Source organism: Schistocerca piceifrons, chromosome X (genome assembly GCF_021461385.2).
Source record: "Schistocerca piceifrons isolate TAMUIC-IGC-003096 chromosome X, iqSchPice1.1, whole genome shotgun sequence".
In the NCBI taxonomy this organism is placed as follows: domain Eukaryota; kingdom Metazoa; phylum Arthropoda; class Insecta; order Orthoptera; family Acrididae; genus Schistocerca; species Schistocerca piceifrons.
Window position 1 is genome coordinate 889,474,550 of NC_060149.1, and position 19,788 is coordinate 889,494,337.

Genomic DNA, 19,788 nt, shown 5'->3' on the forward strand with positions numbered 1-19,788 from the left:
ATCGATGGCATGCCTCACTCAGGCCATCTGAGGGCTACTACTGCAGTGGATGACTGTTACATACAGATTATGGCTTGGAGGAACCCTGACAGCAATGCCACCATGTTGAATAATGCTTTTTGTGCAGCCACAGGACGCTGTGTTATGACTCAAACTGTGCACAATGGGCTGCATGATGCACAACTTCACTCCTGATGTGCATGGTGAGGTCCATCTTTGCAACGACGACACCATGCAGCGCAGTACAGATGGGCCCCACAACATGCTGAATGGACCGCTCAGGATTGGCATCATGTTCTCTTCACCGATGAGTGTCACATGTCCTTCAACCAGACAATCATCTGAGATGTGTTTGGAGGCAACCTGGTCAGGCTGAACACCTTAGACACATTGTCCAGTGAGTGCAGCAAGGTGGAGGTTCCCTGCTGTTTTGGGGTGGCATTATTTGGGGGCAAAGTATGCCGCTGGTGGTAATGGAAGGTGCTGTAATGGCTGTACGATAGGTGAATGCCATCCTCTGACTGATAGTGCAACCATATTGGCAGCATATTGGTGAGGCATTCGTGTTCATGGATGACAATTCGTTCACCAATTGTGGATATCTTGTCAATGCCTTCCTTCAAAATACTGATGTTCAACTAGAGTGGCCAGTGTGTTCGCCAGACATGAACCCTATCAAACATGCCTGGTATAGATTGAAAAGGGCTGTTTATGGATGGTGTGACCCACCAACCACTCCAAGGGATCTACGCTGAATCCCCACTGAGGAGTGGGACAACCTGGACCAACAGTGCTTTGATGAACTTGCGGATAGTATGCCACGACGAATACAGGCATGCATCAATGCAAGAGGACGTGCTACTGGGTATTAGAGGTACTGGTGTGTACAGCAATCTGGACCACCACCTCTGAAGGTGGTACAACATGCAATGTGGGGTTTTCATGAGCAATAAAAAGGGTGGAAATGATGTTTATGTTGATCTCTATTCCAATTTTCTGTACAGGTGGTGGAACTCTCTGAACCGAGATGATGCAAAACTTTTCTTGATGTTTGTATTTAGATTACGTCAAAACTTTGTAAAACTGTGATGCCTGTAAGGCAGAAAAATGATATACAAAATAAACATATGCAAAAATATTAAGAAACTAGTATGAAATTATAGCAAGTGAACATTTTGAAACATTATTAATTTTACAGTTGCGTCATAGCATGTCCAATGATTGCAACCATCTAATACCCTGTGATCCCAATGGGGAATCATGAAGACAAAATTATATCAATTACAGCACACACAGTCATCATATGTGCCTGGAATGAGAAGAATCCCTAACATGTGGTACTGTGCAAAGTACCCCTGACAGTCACAGCACATTGGTTTTTAGAATTTACACACACACACACACACACACACACACACACACACACTCTTGAAGTATTGCAACACCAGCAAAATAGAAAAGCCATCTTTGGAAGCAAAATTATTCATTTAGTAACTCAAATACTAAAATTTTTGTGTTCTGCTTTGGCACACTCTCTCTTTATTCTGTTTTTCTCTTTTCAGTATGAAGTAGCAAAATCTGAGTTAGAAGTATATGTTCTTCCTGAAAGTACAGAAAAAGAGAAGTTGAAGCTTTTGATTCAGAATCTCGAGAAAATGACTGAACGTCTCTTAAAAACAAAGGAGTAAGTATATTCAACTACATAACCGTTTTCACAGGAGTATTATGGTATTTTGTACATTCTAAGTGCAATTTAAAAAAAAAGAAGATTGATGATCATGACAGTTCAGAATTAAGGCCACATGTCTAATTTTGATAAGTTATCAAAGTTCTTTCTGATTGTGATGTACACAAACACTTTAAAATAGGTAATACAATCTTTATGTAGAATTTATACCCACATGTAATGTTCAGAGTGAAACTCTATATTTTACTCCAGAACTCTTCAACTTCCTTCCCTCAGAAATAAAACAATACAGTGGGTCCTGCTGGAATAAAATTAAACAATCTCACCAAAATATTCTGTAAACTACTTGCTTCTTTTAATTCATGGAATGCTTCTTGACAGTGGTATTGTGAGTGGTAATGCCCTTTCTAAAGAAGTCCTAGTTCTTACAGTAAAAGAGGTACTACTACTTGAATGTTAGAGATCATCGTCAGGTTGGATGAAAGACAGATATTGAACCAGTTCACAGACATGCTGCTAGATTTTCTACTGGTTGTTTTGATCACTGCGCAAGTGTTATGGGAATTCCTGGATGGAAGAAACAATTCTGTTCATGAAAAACTATTGAGAATTTATAGAGAACCTGCATTTGTGACAGGCTATCGAATGATCTTACTGGCACCCACATCCATCTCACATAAGTACCACAAAGAAAAGATAAGAGACATTAGAGCTTGTATGGAGGCATATAGACACTTGTTTTTCCTTCATTCCATTTCTCTAAGATAGACACCATTTATATTGCAAAAACTCGTGAAGTGTCAAGAACTATATTTATTCATCATCCTTCTGTGTATCACTCCTTTATTGATAGTGAAGGCAATATTAAGTTAATTACAGCATGCACATAGAATTACTCAATCCTTCTTCCCATGCTCTGTATTTGACTGGAATAGGAAGAACCTCTAACATGTCATAGTATGCTTGAGTACCCCTTCATAGTGGTTTATTATGTATGTATGTAGATATACATACATGGATAAATAAGTAGATAAATAGATAACTGGTACCATTTGAAAATTTGAAAATAAGCAGCATGCAACTGTAGCAAAACAGAACCTGAATTTTAAATGGGAAAAGGAGCAGTCTCCCATAGTAGTGGTTCTTCTGTAAACCCCGCCTAGGGCAGTGACTGTTTTGTTCTTACATGTGTGTTGACCACAAGACACTGAACCAACATAGTACAACTTTTTTCTGTGCTTCAATTACTGTCTCTTCTTATTCTATTCCCTCACTCTATCTTTGCCTGCTCTCTTGATGATAATCTAGATCTCACCTTGGTCTTGTTTTGGCTTTTCCTTTTTGAGGCCTTATGTTACTTCCTACCTTTCTTAACTTGTTCTAGTCCCTACCCTTATTTAAAATCCATTCTTCTCCAAATTTCTCTGAAGTATGAATTGTGCAGAAAAGGCTAGATGCTGTGGCACATAGGTACCTGGCAGGGTGCTTCAACCCTGACATCCAGTTCTGGGTGAACCACCTATTAGACTCAGAACCTAATTGGGTAGCCAGTTCATTGGAAGGAACTATCATGAGCCTCCACAACTTCAGTCTACCTAAAAAAAGCTGGGATTGTATTGCTGGCATCTGAACTTCAATGTGCATTTATATCAAGGAGTAGGTGGTCATTCCCATTGGGGCACTGGTACTTCGGGCAACACTCATAGTGCCAGGTGGCTATTGCCATGGCTGGGTGGTGCCCATTGAGAGATCTCCTGGTTATAGCAGTAGACACCAGGCAGTCAGTCTGCCATGTAGCTACTCAAACTTATTGAAGCTAGCATTTGTGAAACTCCAGCAATCTCTCCATTTTGGAACTCTTACTGCGATAGATTCCAATAAGGCATAGTTCCGACTGGAACTATATGATATTTAATATGATGTGCAGTGTGACTCATGATATTCCACAGAAACAACCTGCAGCAGTGGAAGCACCTTAACTGGTTCACATTGAGACACCAGTGATAGAACACAGAAACTTCTCTGTTGTATCACCCAGCACAACACAGAATGCCAGATTCTCTATGCAACATGAGGAGAATCTCATGTCATCAAATGAACTAAAAAAAATTGTTTTATATAGATAAAGCAAAGCTATGCCCATCTATGTGGATGTGATGTACATGTACACAACAAACAAACAAATAATTAAAATTTCAGAAAAATTGGATGGTTCATTTGAGAGAAATTGCTTTAAAAGTTGAGCAGGTCAGTAATGTATTGTTCCTCCACTGGACCTTGTGCGAGCAGTTACTCTGGTTGAAATTGATTGACACAGTTGTTGGATGTCATCATGTGGGATATTGTGCCAAATTCTGTCCAATTGGCATGTTAGATTGTCAAAGTCCCAAGATGGTTGGGGGACCCTACCTATAATGCTTCAAATGTTCTCAACTGTGGAGAGATCTGGCAATCTTACTGGCCAAGGTAGTATTTAGTGAGTACAGAGATAAACAATAGAAACTCTCCCAATGCACAGATGGGCATTACTGGGGACAGATCCAGAAACATCTTTGGCCTGTAATCTCATTGGTTAGAGTAGAATTGTCTTCAGTGATGAGTCCCACTTTGAACTGAGCCCTGACAACCAGCAAATATGTATCTGAAGATGTGCTGGGTTGCAGCAGGATGCAAACAGGACTGTGGCCCACCATACAGTCCAACAACTAGGAGTGATGATCTGAGATGCCACTTCTTATCGTAGCAGGACCCCTTTGATTGTCATCTGCAGCACTCTTACAGCACAGAACTGCACTGATGATATTCTATGACCTGTTTTGCTGCCCTTCATGGCAAACCTGGGCCTACAGTTCAGCAAGATAATGTCCACCTACACATGGCCAGAGTTTTCACTGCTTATCTTCATGCTTGTCAAACCCTACTTTGGTAAGCAAGAACAATGGGTCCTACCGAATTGAGAACATTTGGAGCATTATGGATGGGGCCCTCCAATGATCTCGTGATTTTGACGATCTACAGTAACACACCAAATGGACAGAATTTGGCATGATATCCCTTAGGATGACACCAAACAACTCTATCGATCAATCCTGAGCTGAATAGCTGCTTGCATAAGGGCCAACTGCTCAGTTTGCGAATCTCTTTCTGTTGAATAAATCACCCATTTTTTCTGAAATTTTAATCACTTGTTTATCTGTACATGTACATCACATCTACTGTGTTGCTATAACAGGATCCAAATATATTACTTATCCTAGTAATTACTTATTTTCAAGGATACCTTTGGTGGATTTTATTTATAGATTGGCAATCATCCATCCTCCTCACAAAGTAGACCACATATGCTCAATAATATTGAAACCTGGTTACTGAGCTGGCCAGGGAAGATGTGGCAGTTCATTCTCGTGCTCATAAAATTAATCCTGGATGATATGACAGTTCATTCTCAGGCTCATAAAACTAAGCCTGGATGATGTGAGCTGTGTGAATAGAGGCCCTGTCATCTTGGAACACTGCATCACCATTGGGGATCAGAAATTGTGTTACAGGATGGACCCAAACCAGCAAAATGGCCACATAATTACAGACTCATATCATTAACATCAATATGCAGTAGGATTTTGGAACATATATTGAGTTCAAACATTATGAATTACCTCAAAGAGAATGGTCTATTGACACACAGTTGACACGGATTTAGAAAACATCATTCTCATGAAAGACAACTACCTCTTTATTTACAGAAAGTGTTGAGTGCTGTTGACAAGGGATTTCAAATTGATTCCATATTGCTAGATTTCCAGGAGGCTTTCAACACTGTACTTCACAAACAGCTTGCAGTGAAATTGCATGCTTATGGAATATCATCTCAGTTACGTGACTGCATTAGTGGTTACCTGTCAGAGAGGTCACAGTTTGTATTACCTGTTGGAAAGTCATTGAATAAAACAGAAGTGATTTCTGGCAGTCCCCAGGCCATCTGCCATTCCTTATCTACACAAATGAATCAGGTGAAAATCTGAGGAGCTGTCTTAGATTGTTTACAGATGATGCTGTTGTTTATCATCTAGTAAAGTCATCAGAAGATCAAGGAACATTGCAACAAAATGTTGAAAAAATATCTGTATGGTGTGAAGATTGGCAGTTGACCATAAATAATGAAAAGTGTGAGGTCATCCACATGAGCACTGAAAGGAATCCATTAAACTTTGATTACACAATAAATCAGTCAAATCTAAAGGCCACAAATTCAACTACATACCTAGGAATTACAATTAGGAACAACTTAAATTGGAAGACCACCTAGAAAATATTGTGGGCAAAGCGAACCAAAGACTGTGTTTTATTGGCAGAACACTTAGAACATGCACTAGATCTACTAAAGAGACTGTCTACACTATGCTTGCCTGTCCTCTTTTGGAATACTGCTACCTGGTGTGGGATTCTTACCAGATAGGATTAATGGAGTACATGAAGAAAGTTCAAAGAAGAGCAGCAAGTCTCGTATTATAGAGAAATATTGGAGAATGTGTCTCTGACATGATACAGGATTTGGGGTGGACATCATTACAACAAATGCATTTTTCACTGTGGTAGAATCTTCTCACAAAATTTCAGTCACCAACTTTCTCCTCCGAATGTGAAAATATTTTGTTGACACCAAGCTACATTGGGAGAAATGATCAACGTAATAAAATAAGGGAAATCAGAACTTGCATGGTAAGACATAGGTGTTTGTTTTCTTCCACAAGCTGTTAGAGTGCGAAAAATAATTATTGTGAAGGTGTTCTATGAAACCTCTACCAGGTACTAAGTGTATTTGCATGGGACCCATCAAGTACGATGATATGGCTCCCAAAGTCATCACTGAACCCCCACCATGTTTCACTCTCGGGATGTAAACTCAGCCAGAAAATGGAAACCGTGTGAAACAAGACCATCCAACCAAATAACATTCTTGCATTGGTCCATAGTCCAGGTTTTGTGGCTTTGGCACCATGTTTTCCTCATATGGGCACTTGAATCATTGATGAGTAGTCTTGGAACTGTAGTTCACACTGCAGTTCCATAATTATGGAGCTGCTTTTGTGTTGTTTTGGTGCTGAAAGTATTAACAAGTGGCACATTCAGTTCTGCAGTGACTTCTGCAGCTGTCATCCCTTTATTTTTCATCACAGTTCTCTTCAGTGACCATGTGTCATGATCATTCACACATTGAGACTTAGAGGATGATGATCTCCCACTTTCCCTGTGTGCTGATAAGTCTTCAATTCGGTACTCCTTGAAACACCATACACTTTGGCTACCTTGGTTACAGAAAGCACCCACAATATGAGCATCAACAATTCACCTATGTTTGAATTCCCTTAGCTCTGACATAAGACTTGAAACTACCCAGAACATTGTTTTGACAACACCTGATGCTTACAGCGTATTGAGGACATTCCACAGGTGCCGTTCATTGTCAAATACAATAGTGCAGGCTCCAGGCTTCATTAGCATTTGCATTTACGTTCAAGCATGTATTTCTTCTGGTGTTCCCATATTTTTGTCCATCCACTGTTTTTATGTAATTACCACAAAATTTCATTTTATTATTACATCTTTCATATTAGGGGACTTCAAAAAGTAAGATACACATTATTGTGGCAGGTCAAGTCACTTTAATTGAATGCTCCACTACACTCAAATGTGACACAGAGATATGACACTAGTTTTCAACATTTTCACCAAGTCTCTGCAAATAACTGTCAGAACATCCTACCAATTGTTCAGTTCCTTAATGATAAAAATCCAATAGTTGGTCATAGTCATTCAAGAACCAATGTGCGAACATCTTTATCATGAGATCTTAGATTGCCTGAACTTTCCCATCTATGGTCAGTGTCAATGTTGGTGGCCTTCCTTATTTAATGGCATCACCCACGTCTGTGCCACCTTGGTTTAATTGTTGGCAACATTTCACATTGGCTGGATGCAACATTGCTTGTGGTCCACAAACTGCCAAAGTTTCATGGTGAATCTGTGTGCAATTCAGATGGTTCTCACACAAGAATCATACCATCCTGTATACTTGAAATTGAGTATATTCCCAGTTGACACACCATTTCACTCCCACAGTGCAATGCATTTGTTATCCAAACCACAGCAGAAGAGAGTGTGTGTGTGTGTGTGTGTGTGTGTGTGTGTGTGTGTGTGTGTGTGTGTGTGTGTACTCTTATCCTGCAATGACCTTAGCACACAATGACAAGCATAACTTACTTTTTGAAGTCCCTGTCTAATGGTCTATTCTGCTATTTTTTATGTAACTGTAAAAAACAGTTCCATTTTCCTGCAAAAGAGACAAATTTTGCATCTACACAAACGTGAAACCCTTATGTCCATACAACCCACCAATGAAATGACTTTCTGGTTTTATCTGTCATCTTAGGTAGATGCATGTCATGGAACATCCTTTCTGTTGACGATGACATAGGCTTTGTTGTTCTAGAGGATTCCCTCATTGGAAATGCATCATCTGTGCCATCACATTCCTCATTTTTTTCTGGACTCTCATCTTCCTTTTGCATTCTCTTATCAGAATGAGAAAGTATAGGTCATTGCCCAATGTAGAACCAGCTCTGTTTCAAAGACAATATATTGCTGTATTTTTTTTTTTTTTTTGATGACATAAACTATCACTTAATGATAAATAGTACATAGGTTGGAACTTAAATAGTGACAACACTGCTTTGCAAACACTATGCAATGGACTCTACTATTGTTGCTGATACCACACGTTGTTGACCTACCTTACCTACGAGCAAATGGACTCACATGTCCCACATCACTGGCGAGTGCACAATCAAGGGAAACACAGTCACTTGTGAGTGAGCAGTCTAACGTAATGGTGTCACTACATTTGCGAAACAGGAACAACAGAGCTGGATCAAGATTGAATGTGCCAGAGGTCATACAGCATGACAGTGTCATCAAGGTCTTCAAGAGGCATGTGGGGAATCAGTATTGCCATACAGAACAGTGGCACATTGGGTAAAAACCTTCAACAAAGTTTGGCAAACTGTGGCAGACATGCATCAGGCAGGTTGTCCTTGCGTTTCTGAAGAAGTAGTGCATGCTGTTAGTGCATAAGTGGACAGTGATCAATGCCATATGATTCGTGAGCTTCCCCACAAAACCGGATTAGCATAAAACTCTGTCTCACAACCTGAAGGAACACCTGGGCATACAAAAAATAGTATCCCAATGGGTTCTGCATGACTTCATGGAAATGCAGAAATGGATGCGTTACGGTGCTGCTCAGATGCCCTTGGAGGTCTATGAGTGTGAAGGAAAGGCTTTCTTATGCCAAATCATAACACTGGATGAGACATGAGCCACATCGTATGAGCCAAAACTGAAATGCCAATCCAACAAATGGCGTCATTATGGGTCACCGCGAAAGTAGAAAGTGCATCAGAGTCCTAGTATGGTGAAAGTTATGGTGATTCTCATGTATGACTGTGATGGTGTTATCCTAACGCATAACATTCCTTCACAGCAGACTGTCAGTGAACAGTATTACTGTTCATTTTTGGAGCATCACCTGTGACCAGCTTTGTGAAAGAACTGGCAACACTTTCTGCGCAACCCACCCATCATTTTGCACAACAATGTGAGGGGCCCATACAGCACAAGCTTGGCTACTCTGGTCGATGTACTGTGCCATTTATCATACACCCAGACTTACATCCTTGTGACTTTGATTTGATCTCGAAGATGAAGGAACCACTTCGTGGCATTTGCTTCAGAACTGTTCCAAAGATTCGACAGGCAGTAGACCGCTCCATTTGCACCATCACCAGAACAGGCTCTGCTAATGGTATGCTACACCTTCTGCATTGCTGGCAACGGGTTCTACACAACACTGGTGACTACTTTGAAGGACAGTAACAGGGAAAACATGTAACTCTTTTGTATCAGTTGTGAATAAATAGTTGACATTATTTAAGTTCCAACCCTCGTATATAAGCATGTCACAGTATATTGTGGAGATATGACTAAAACAAGCTGAAATTACCATATTTCTTGAAGCCATGCTAAAATGGTGATAAACAGCTTTCTACAATAGAGTCTGAAACCTACTGGGAGCTCGCAGAAATGAAAAAAAAGTGATGCACAGAAAGCACATGCAAATGGTGGAAAGTACCTCCTACAGTGATGCACAGTAGCTGTAGTTAATTGCCTGAGCTATAAAAAAATAAGTCAAGGCTAGCACATATGATAAATGAGGACTGAGGACAACTCACTGAATAAAGGAGACATTTGTTAATAAGCAGACACACAAAAAAATGAAAAATTTGCCAGATTTTGGACAAAATGTTTAATGAACTAAAGTATAAATACAGGTGTGTGCATGCTGCCCCCCTGCCCCCACTACTCTCCTGTCCATTCACTACTCCCCACCATCCCTTCCACTTACCCCTGCTGCCCTGCACCCCCTCCCTCCCCACTCGAAGTGGTGTCCATACTTTGCAAGCCACCTGACAGTGTGTGGCAGAGAGTACCTTGAGTTTATCTATCAGTTCTCCCTTCTATTCCAGTCTCGTATTGTTCGTGGAAAGAAAGATTGTTGGTATGCATCTGTGTGAGCTCTAATCTCTCTGATTTTATCCTCATGGTATCTTCGGGAGATATATGTAGGTGGTGTAGGAGGGAGCAATATACCGCTCCTCGATGAAGGTGGTTGTTGTTGTTGTTGTGGTCTTCAGTCCTGAGACTCCCTCCAGGGGATCCACAACTCTTTTGTGGTTACGTGTGTAGCGAGCACGGGACCCCGAGCTAATGTGGCCTTCCTTCTTTTCCGGGCTGCATACCCCCCCTTTCCGTATCCTTCCCCATCTCCCATCTTCGCCCCCCCCCCCCCCCCCCTCACCTCTGGCTCTTTCCTTCCCTTTCTCCCCCTCTGGGAGTATCGTTTGTGCCTACGTCTGGAGACGGACGCTTGTAAATGTACCGCACTCTTAGCCTTCCTTGCAAGTATGTCTTCATCTTTCTTCGTCCTCTTTTCCTTACCTCTTCTCTTTACCTCTTCTCTTTACCCTTTTCTCCGCTGCGGCGTTTGAGACCTCTCTTCTTTCCTTTTCCGGTCTCTTTCTTCCTCCCTGTGCGTGTCTGAAGGCCGACCCACGCACTTCCATGCGTAGCCGGTGACGGGGTAACGCGTAATTCCCCGCCCCGGGTCGACAGGTAGGACACGTACGTACCCCCTGGTAACGGCCAGGCCCAGGGAGGGGTGATTACCCTAGCTGATACCTTCCGAAAGTGCCGATTGGTCCCTCCGTCCGTTTGTCAGGAGGTGTGACCTGAGGTGTGAACAATCACCTAAGGCGGATGTGCCCTCGGTAAGGCCCCCACAAGGTAGGAGCGCGCCATCGGAGACGCCGGTAATCATGGGGGATTCTTCCGCAATGGTTTCCTCACCTTCCACTATGTCTGCTCACAAACGTAAGTTCACTGAGTCTCAGCCACAGACGGTTCTTCCATCGTTGCCACAGTTCCTTGTTGTTTCTCGGTCTGACGAAGGTCACGACTTTTCCACGGTCAACCCTTTCATTATTCAGAAAGGTGTCGACGCAATTGCGGGTCCTGTAAAGTCTTGTTCCAGATTACGGAATGGCACCCTGTTGTTGGAAACACACAGTGCCCTCCAGGCTCAAAAATTGCTGCGTACTTCTCTGCTCCACACCTTCCCTGTCCAGGTGGAACCACACCGTACCTTAAATTCCTCGCGTGGAGTCGTTTATACACGCTCCCTCGATGGATTGTCTGATGAAGAAATTCAGCACTACCTGTCTGACCAGGGCGTCACAGCTGTTCATCGGGTTATGAAAAGGGTTGACTCGAACATCATTCCAACCCACACTGTCTTCTTGACATTTGACAAAGTTCAACTCCCATCAAAAATCAAAGCAGGCTATGAGATAATTTCCGTTCGCCCTTATGTCCCAAACCCCACGCGTTGCTATCGATGTCAGCGGTTCAATCACACCAGCCAGTCCTGTTCCAATCCGGCCAAATGTGTTATGTGTGGCAAGGATGCCCATGAGGGTGCTTGTCCACCTCCATCCCCTCGCTGCATCAACTGTATGGGTGACCACGCTGCTTCCTCTCGAGATTGCCCCGTTTTTAAGGACGAAAAACTCATCCAGGAAATAAGAGTGAAGGAAAAGGTGTCGACCTTTGCTGCTCGAAAGTTACTCGCCAGTCGACAGCCCACTGTGCCTCAGAAAGGAAAATACAGCGCTGTCCTTGCTTCTCCTCGGCCAACAAAGGAGGCGGCCACGCAGACTTGCGACCTCACCTTTAGTACCACGGTCGTCAGATCGGCCAGCGCAAAGATCGCCCGTTCAACCTCACCACTTTCGCCTGCCCACTCAATGGCTCACCCTTCGTCGGGTTCTGCTAAATCTCGAGCCCAAAAGTCAGACGCCAAGTCTTCGAAAAAAGAGCATTCTCGTGAAGAGTTTTTACGTACCGCAACTTCACAACCATCGGTTCCTCCTTCATCTAAACATCATATGTCCAAGAAGGCTACGAAGAAACACAGTTCCTCTCCTTCTCCGCCAAGGCGTGTCCCATCTACAGCACCACCTGGCGGAAATCGCCCTCGGCCATCTTCTGTGTCGCCGAGGCGCACTGCTGGGTGCCGGTCAACTGGCCGATCGTTGGTGGCTGGAGCTGCTCCTGATCAACCTATGGATCAGGATCTTCTGCCTTCGACTGAATGCCATTCCATGCTGTCGGTCGCAAGCTCTGAGCAGTCGTTGAGTTGACAGCACCCTTGGTCACATTCCTCCGTTTTCTGTTCACCCTATGTCCATTATCCACTGGAATATCCGCGGCATTCGAGCCAATCGGGATGAATTGTCGATCCTCTTACGATCCTACTCGCCGGTCATCTTCTGTCTTCAGGAAACAAAGCTGCGTCCCCATGACCGCTTTGTTCTCCCTCATTTTCAGTCCGTCCGATATGACCTCCCCTCTGTTGAAGGCACTCCAGCCCATGGAGGACTCATGATTCTGCTCCACGATACTCTCCATTATCACCAAATCCCCTTAAACAGTTCCTTCCAAGCTGTCGCCGTCCGTCTTTCCCTTTCTGGATATACGTTCTCTCTTTGTACGGTATACATTCCATCGTCCACACCAATGGCACGAGCTGATCTCCTTCATCTTCTTGGTCAGCTTCCACCCCCCTATTTGCTGATTGGGGACTTCAATGCCCACCACCCGCTTTGGGGATCTCCACATCCTTGTCCACGTGGCTCACTATTGCTAGACGTCTTCCACCAAGCGGATCTAGTCTGCCTCAACACTGGGGTCCCCACATTTTTGTCTGACTCCACGACAAATTTATCTCATTTGGACCTTGCGGTCGGTACTGTTCCCCTAGCTCGGCACTTCGAATGGTTCGCCCTTGAGGATACACACTCGAGTGACCACTTTCCATGTGTTCTTAGACTGCAGCCTCAACTGCCATATATGCGCTCGCGACGCTGGAAGTTTGCCCAGGCCGATTGGACACTTTTGTCGTCTCTAGCGACATTCGATGACCGTCGCTTTCCCAGCGTCGACGATGAGGTCACACATATTACCGACGTTATTCTCACAGCTGCGGAACGTTCAATACCACGTACCTCCGAATTGCCCCGGCGCCCCCCAGTTCCTTGGTGGAACGAGGCATGCCGCGACGCAATACGTGAGCGGCGACGTGCTCTTCGCATTTTCCGTCACCATCCAACTTTGGCAAACTGTATCCGATATAAGCAGCTCCGTGCGCGATGCCGTCGCGTCATCCGCGATAGCAAGAAGGCAAGCTGGAAATTCTTTATTAGCTCATTTAACACCTTCACTCCCTCCTCGGAAGTTTGGAGTCGGCATCGACAGTTCTCAGGCGCGCCTAGTTTCTGCCCGGTCTATGGGCTCACTGTCGTGCATTATACCTTAGTGGACCCCGTCGCAATTTCTAACTCATTGGGTCAGCACTTTGCTGAGATTTCGAGCTCTTCAAATTACCCGCCAGCGTTTCTCCCGAAGAAACGTGCAGCGGAAGTGCGACATCTTGCTTTCTCCTCTCAAAATCGCGAAAGCTACAATACTGTTTTCTCCATGCGGGAACTCCAACATGCCCTCTCTTCTTCTCGCTCCTCCGCCCCAGGACCGGATGGTATCCATGTCCAAATGTTGCTGCATTTATCAACCCATAGCCTGCGTTACCTCCTTCGCCTTTACAATCGAATTTGGACCGACAGTACCTTTCCCAGGCGATGGCGGGAAGCTATTGTCGTTCCCGTTCCGAAACCTGGAAAGGACAAACATCTCCCCTCTAGCTATCGCCCTATTTCTCTCACGAGTAGTGTCTGTAAGGTTTTGGAGCGTATGGTGAATTACCGTTTAGCTTGGTGGCTGGAATCCCGCAGTCTTTTAACACCAGCCCAATGCGGATTCCGAAAGCATCGTTCTGCTGTTGACCATCTTGTTGCTCTCTCCACTTGTATCATGAACAATTTTCTCCGGAAACGCCAAACGGTAGCAATATTTTTTGATCTGGAGAGAGCATAGGATACCTGTTGGAGGACAGGCATCCTCCGCACACTGTTCTCTTGGGGGTTTCGAGGTCGGCTGCCCCTTTTTCTTCGCGAATTTATGGCAGAGCGCACATTTAGGGTGCGGGTGAACACTACTCTCTCCCGTACTTTCTCCCAAGAAAACGGGGTACCCTAGGGCTCCGTGCTGAGTGTTGTACTGTTTGCCATCGCCATTAATCCAATTATGGATTGTCTCCTTCCTGATGTCTCGGGCTCCCTCTTTGTGGACGATTTTGCGATCTACTACAGCTCTCAACGGACCAGCCTGCTTGAAAGACGTCTTCAAGGATGTCTCGATCGCCTCCACTCGTGGAGCATCGAAACCGGCTTCCGTTTCTCACCCAGTAAGACCGTTTGTGTTAATTTTTGGCGACGTAAGGAGTTTCTTCCGCCCTCCTTACATCTAGGTCCTGTCAACCTTCCGTTTTCCGACGTCGCTAAATTCTTGGGTCTTATGTTTGACAGAAAACTGTGCTGGTCCTCCCACGTTTCCTATCTTTCGGCTCGCTGTCTGCGTTCCCTTAACACCCTCCGTGTCCTGAATGGTACCTCCTGGGGAGCGGACCGAGTGGTCCTTCTCCGCCTCTATCGCGCCTTAGTGCGCTCGAAATTGGATTATGGAAGCATCGTCTACTCCTCTGCTCGGCCGTCTATTCTTCGGCGTCTCGACTCTATCCACCACCGTGGATTACGTTTAGTGTCTGGAGCTTTTTACACCAGCCCTGTGGAAAGCCTTTATGCTGAGACTGCTGAACCTCCGCTGTCCAATCGGCGGGCAGTCCTTCTGAGTCGTTATGCTAGCCATCTGTCTTCCATGCCTGCTAATCCAGCCCATGACCTTTTTTTCGACACCTCCTTTGATGTCGGGTATGCAGGCCGCTCCTCCTCCCTACTACCCCCGGGAGTCCGCTTCCGTCAACTGCTCCATTCTCTCCCCTTCCGCTTTCCTAAAACCTTCTTGACAACTTGGGGTACAGCACCGCCTTGGCTCCGTCCCCGGATCGACTTGCTCAGAGACCTATGTCAATTTCCCAAGGATGGTACCCCTACACTTGTCTACCGTCGGGCATTTGCTGCTCTATGTGCACAAATGACGGAAGCCACATTTATTTACACCGACGGCTCGAAAACATCGTTAGGTGTAGGGAGTGCCTATATTGTTGGCGACACCCCAAATCACTTTCGGCTTCCCGACCAATGTTCGGTTTATACTGCGGAGCTTTACGCTGTTCTCCAGGCTGTCCACTACATCCGCCGCCATCAGCGGATACAGTACGTAATTTGCTCAGATTCTCTCAGCTCTCTCCTAAGTCTCCAAGCTCTTTACCCTGTGCACCCTCTGGTCCACTGGATTCAGGACTGTCTGCGCTTGCTCCACCTGGGGGGCATCTCAGTGGCGTTCCTCTGGCTCCCGGGACACGCTGGTATCTGTGGGAATGAGGCGGCCGATATAGCGGCCAAGGCTGCAGTCTCTCTTCCTCGGCCAGCTATTCAGTCTCTTCCGTTTACCGATCTACGGAGCGGTTTATGTCGCCAAGTTGCTCATTTATGGCATGCGCATTGGTCAACACTTCCCCATAATAAATTGCGGGAAGTGAAAGCCCTTCCTTGCGCTTGGACCTCTTCCTCCCAAACACATCGTCGGGAGGAGGTAATTTTAGCTAGACTCTGGATAGGGCACTGTCTTTTTAGCCATCGACATCTTTTAAGCGGTGATCCTCCCCCACTCTGTCCCCACTGCTCTCAGCTGTGGATGGTCAGACACCTTTTAATTGAATGCCCCTATTTTCATCCGTTATGCTCCCATCTACAGCTATCGCCTGATCTATCGTTGATTTTAGCAGATGACACGCGCTCAGCTGACCGCGTTCTACAGTTTATTAGTGACAGTGAAATGACGTCAGTCATTTGATTTTTTTTTTTGGGGGACAACCAACCCCTTTCTATAGTGGATTTTTAAGCATTCCTTCTGCCTTTAGTTTCTCAAATTTTATGACTTTGTTCCCCTTGCTGCTGATTTTAAATTTCGTTTTTTTCCTGTTTCCTACGTCACGGGCTGGGCGCTAATGACCATAGAAGTTTTGCGCCGTAAAACCACAAAAAAAAAAAAAAAAAAAAGGTCCTGAGACTGGTTTGATGCAGCTCTCCATGCTACTCTATCCTGTGCAAGCTTCTTCATCTCCCAGTACCCACTGCAACCTACATCCTTCTGAATCTGCTTGGTGTATTCATCTCTTGGTCTCCCTCTACGACTTTTACCCTCCACGCTGCCCTCCAATACTAAATTGGTGGTCCCTTGATGCCTCAGAACATGTCCTACTAACTGATCCCTTCTTCTAGTCAGGTTGTGCCACAAACTTCTCTTCTCCCCAATCCTATTCAGTACCTCCTCATTAGTTATGTGATCTACCCATCTAATCTTCAGCAGTCTTCTGTAGCACCACATTTCGAAAGCTTCTATTCTCTTCTTGTCTAAACTATTTATCATCCATGTTTCACTTCCATACATGGCTACACTCCATACAAATACTTTCAGAAACGACTTCCTGACACTTAAGTCTATACTCGATGTTAGCAAATTTCTCTTCTTCAGAAACGCTTTCCTTCCCATTGCCAGTCTACATTTTATATCCTCTCTACGTCGACCATCATCAGTTATTTTGCTCCCCAAATAGCAAAACTCCTTTACTACTTTAAGAGTCTCATTTCCTAATCTAATACCCTCAACATCACCCGACTTAATTCGACTACATTCCCTTATCCTCGTTTTGCTTTTGTTGATGTTCATCTTATATCCTCCCTTCAAGACACTATCCATTTCGTTCAACTGCTCTTCCAAGTCCTTTGCTGTCTCTGACAGAATTACAATGTCATCGGCGAACCTCAAAGTTTCTATTTCTTCTCCATGGATTTTAATACCTACTCCGAATTTTTCTTTTGTGTTCTTCACTGCTTGCTCAATATACAGATTGAATAACATTGGGGACAGGCTACAACCCTGTCTCACTCCCTTCCTAACCACTGCTTCCCTTTCATGCCCCTCAACTCTTATAACTGCCATTTGGTTTATATACAAATTGTAAATAGCCTTTCACTCCCTTTATTTTACCCCTGCCACCTTCAGAATTTGAAAGAGAGTATTCCAGTCAACATTGTCAAAAGCTTTCTCTAAGTCTACAAATGCTAGAAATGTAGGTTTGCCTTTCCGTAATCTAACTCCGAAGATACGCCGTAGGGTATCTTCCCTAAGGTCGGCTTCTGCTAGTTTTTCCATTCGTCTGTAAAGAATTCGCGTTAGTATTTTGCAGCTGTGACATATTAAACTGATAGTTCGGTAATTTTCACATCTATCAACACCTGCTTTCGTTGGGATTGGAATTATTATATTCTTCTTGAAGTCTGAGGGTATTTCACCTGTCTCACACAACTTGCTCACCAGATGGTAGAGTTTTGTCAGGACTGGCTCTCCCAAGGCCGTCAGTAGTTGTAATGGAATGTTGTCTACTCCCGGGGCCTTGTTTCAACTCGGGTCTTTCAGTGCTCTGTCAAACTCTTCATGCAGTATCGTATCTCCCATTTCATCTTCATGTACATCCTCTTCCATTTCCATAATATTGTCCTCAAGTACATCGCGTTGCATAGACCCTCTATATGCTTCTTCCACCTTTCTGCTTTCCCTTCTTTGCTTCGAACTGGGTTTCCATCTGAGCTCTTGATATTCATACAAGTGGTTCTCTTATCTCCAAAGGTCTCTTTAATTTTCCTGTAGGCAGTATCTATCTTACCCCTAGGGAGATAAGCCTCTATATCCTTACATTTATCCTCCAGCCATCCCTGCTTACCCATTTTGCACTTCCTGTCGATCTCATTTTTGAGACGTTTGTATTCCTTTTTGCCTGCTTCATTTACCACATGTTTGTATTTTCTCCTTTCATCAATTAAATTCAGTATTTCTTCTGTTACCCAAGGATTTCTACTATCCCTCGTCTTTTTACCTACTTGATCCTCTGCTGCCTTCACTACTTCATCCCTCAAAGCTAACCATTCTTCTTCTACTGTATTTTTTTCCCCAATTCCTGCCATATGTTCCCTTACAGTCTCCCTGAAACTCTGTATAACCTCTGGTTTAGTCAGTTTATCCAGGTCCCATTTCCTTAAATTGCCACTTTTTTGCAGTTTCTTCAGTTTTAATCTACAGTTTGATGAAGGTATGTTCTCGAAACTTCAACAAAGGCCCATACCGTCTCTCTTGCAGAGTCTTACACTGGAGTTTATCTATCATCTCTGTAAAGCTTTCATGATTACTTAATGATCCTGTAACGAAGCGCGCTGCTCTCCGTTGGATCTTCCCTATCTCTTCTATCAACCCTATCTGGTACGGATCCAACACAGGTGAGCAGTATTCAAGCAGTGGGCGAACAAGTGTACTGTAACCTACTTCCTTTGTTTTTGGACTGAATTTCCTTAGGATTCTTCCAATGAATCTGTTTGGCATCTGCTTTATTGACGATTTATTTTATATGGTCATTTCATTTTAAATCACTCCTAATGCCTACTCCCAGATAATTTATGGAATTAACTGCTTCCAGTTGCTGACCTGCTATATCGTAGCTAAATGATAAGGGATCTTTCAGTGTATTTGCAGCACATTACACTTGTCTACATTGAGATTCAATTGCCATTCCCTGCACCATGCGTCAATTCGTTGCAGATGCTCCTGCATTTCAGTACAATTTTCCATTGTTACAACATGTCAACATGTCGATGTACTACAGCATCATCCACTAAAAGCCACAGTGAATTTCCGATGTTATCCGCAAGGTCATTTATGTATAATGTGAATAGAAATGGTCCTACAACACTTCCCTGCGGCACACCTGAAATCAGTTCGGAAGACTTCTCTCCATTGAGAATGACATGCTGCGTTCTGTTATCTAGGAACTCTTCAATCCAATCACACAATTGGTGTGATAGTTCATATACTCTTACTTTGTTCATTAAACAACTGTGGGGAACTGTATCAAATGCCTTGCGTAAGTCAAGAAACACTGCATCTACCTGGGAACCCATGTCTATGGCCCTCTGAGTCTTACATTAGGCAGCCTAAAAAGCTTAATGCCAGCACTGCAGTTTGGCAGGTACACTAGGGTGAGAGTTTATGTCTAGGTGAGAGGCAGAAGATGTAGGGGATAGGACTGCACGAGGAAGTGGCTGCAGGTTCATTGAAGAGGGATGTGACACACAAGAGCTTGCGAGTTCATGAGACACCCAATGATGAGAAGGGATGATCCGGTAGGGTACAGGACAGTGAAAGGGGGCAATGATGGTGAAGTGCCACACAAACTCACAGGCTCTAGTGCCCATGTGTCACATTCCTATCTTGTGCTCCTGCTGCCTCTCCCTCGTGCATATACCTTTGCTGAAAGTTAGCAAAGTTTTCATTCTTTTTTGTGAGCCTGTCAATGCTGAGTT

The 19,788-nt window shown here is 44.1% G+C and overlaps 1 protein-coding gene across 1 annotated transcript in view; it reads left to right on the forward strand.

Annotated features, from left to right (window-relative positions):
* The window catches only part of LOC124722756 (structural maintenance of chromosomes protein 4-like), a 67,196-nt gene that overhangs the window by 43,991 nt on the left and 3,417 nt on the right, over positions 1–19,788 (forward strand). Inside the window, exon 6 of the mRNA XM_047247895.1 lies at positions 1,563–1,684. Coding sequence (XP_047103851.1) covers positions 1,563–1,684 — 122 coding nt within the window. The remainder of the gene's footprint in view (positions 1–1,562; positions 1,685–19,788) is intronic.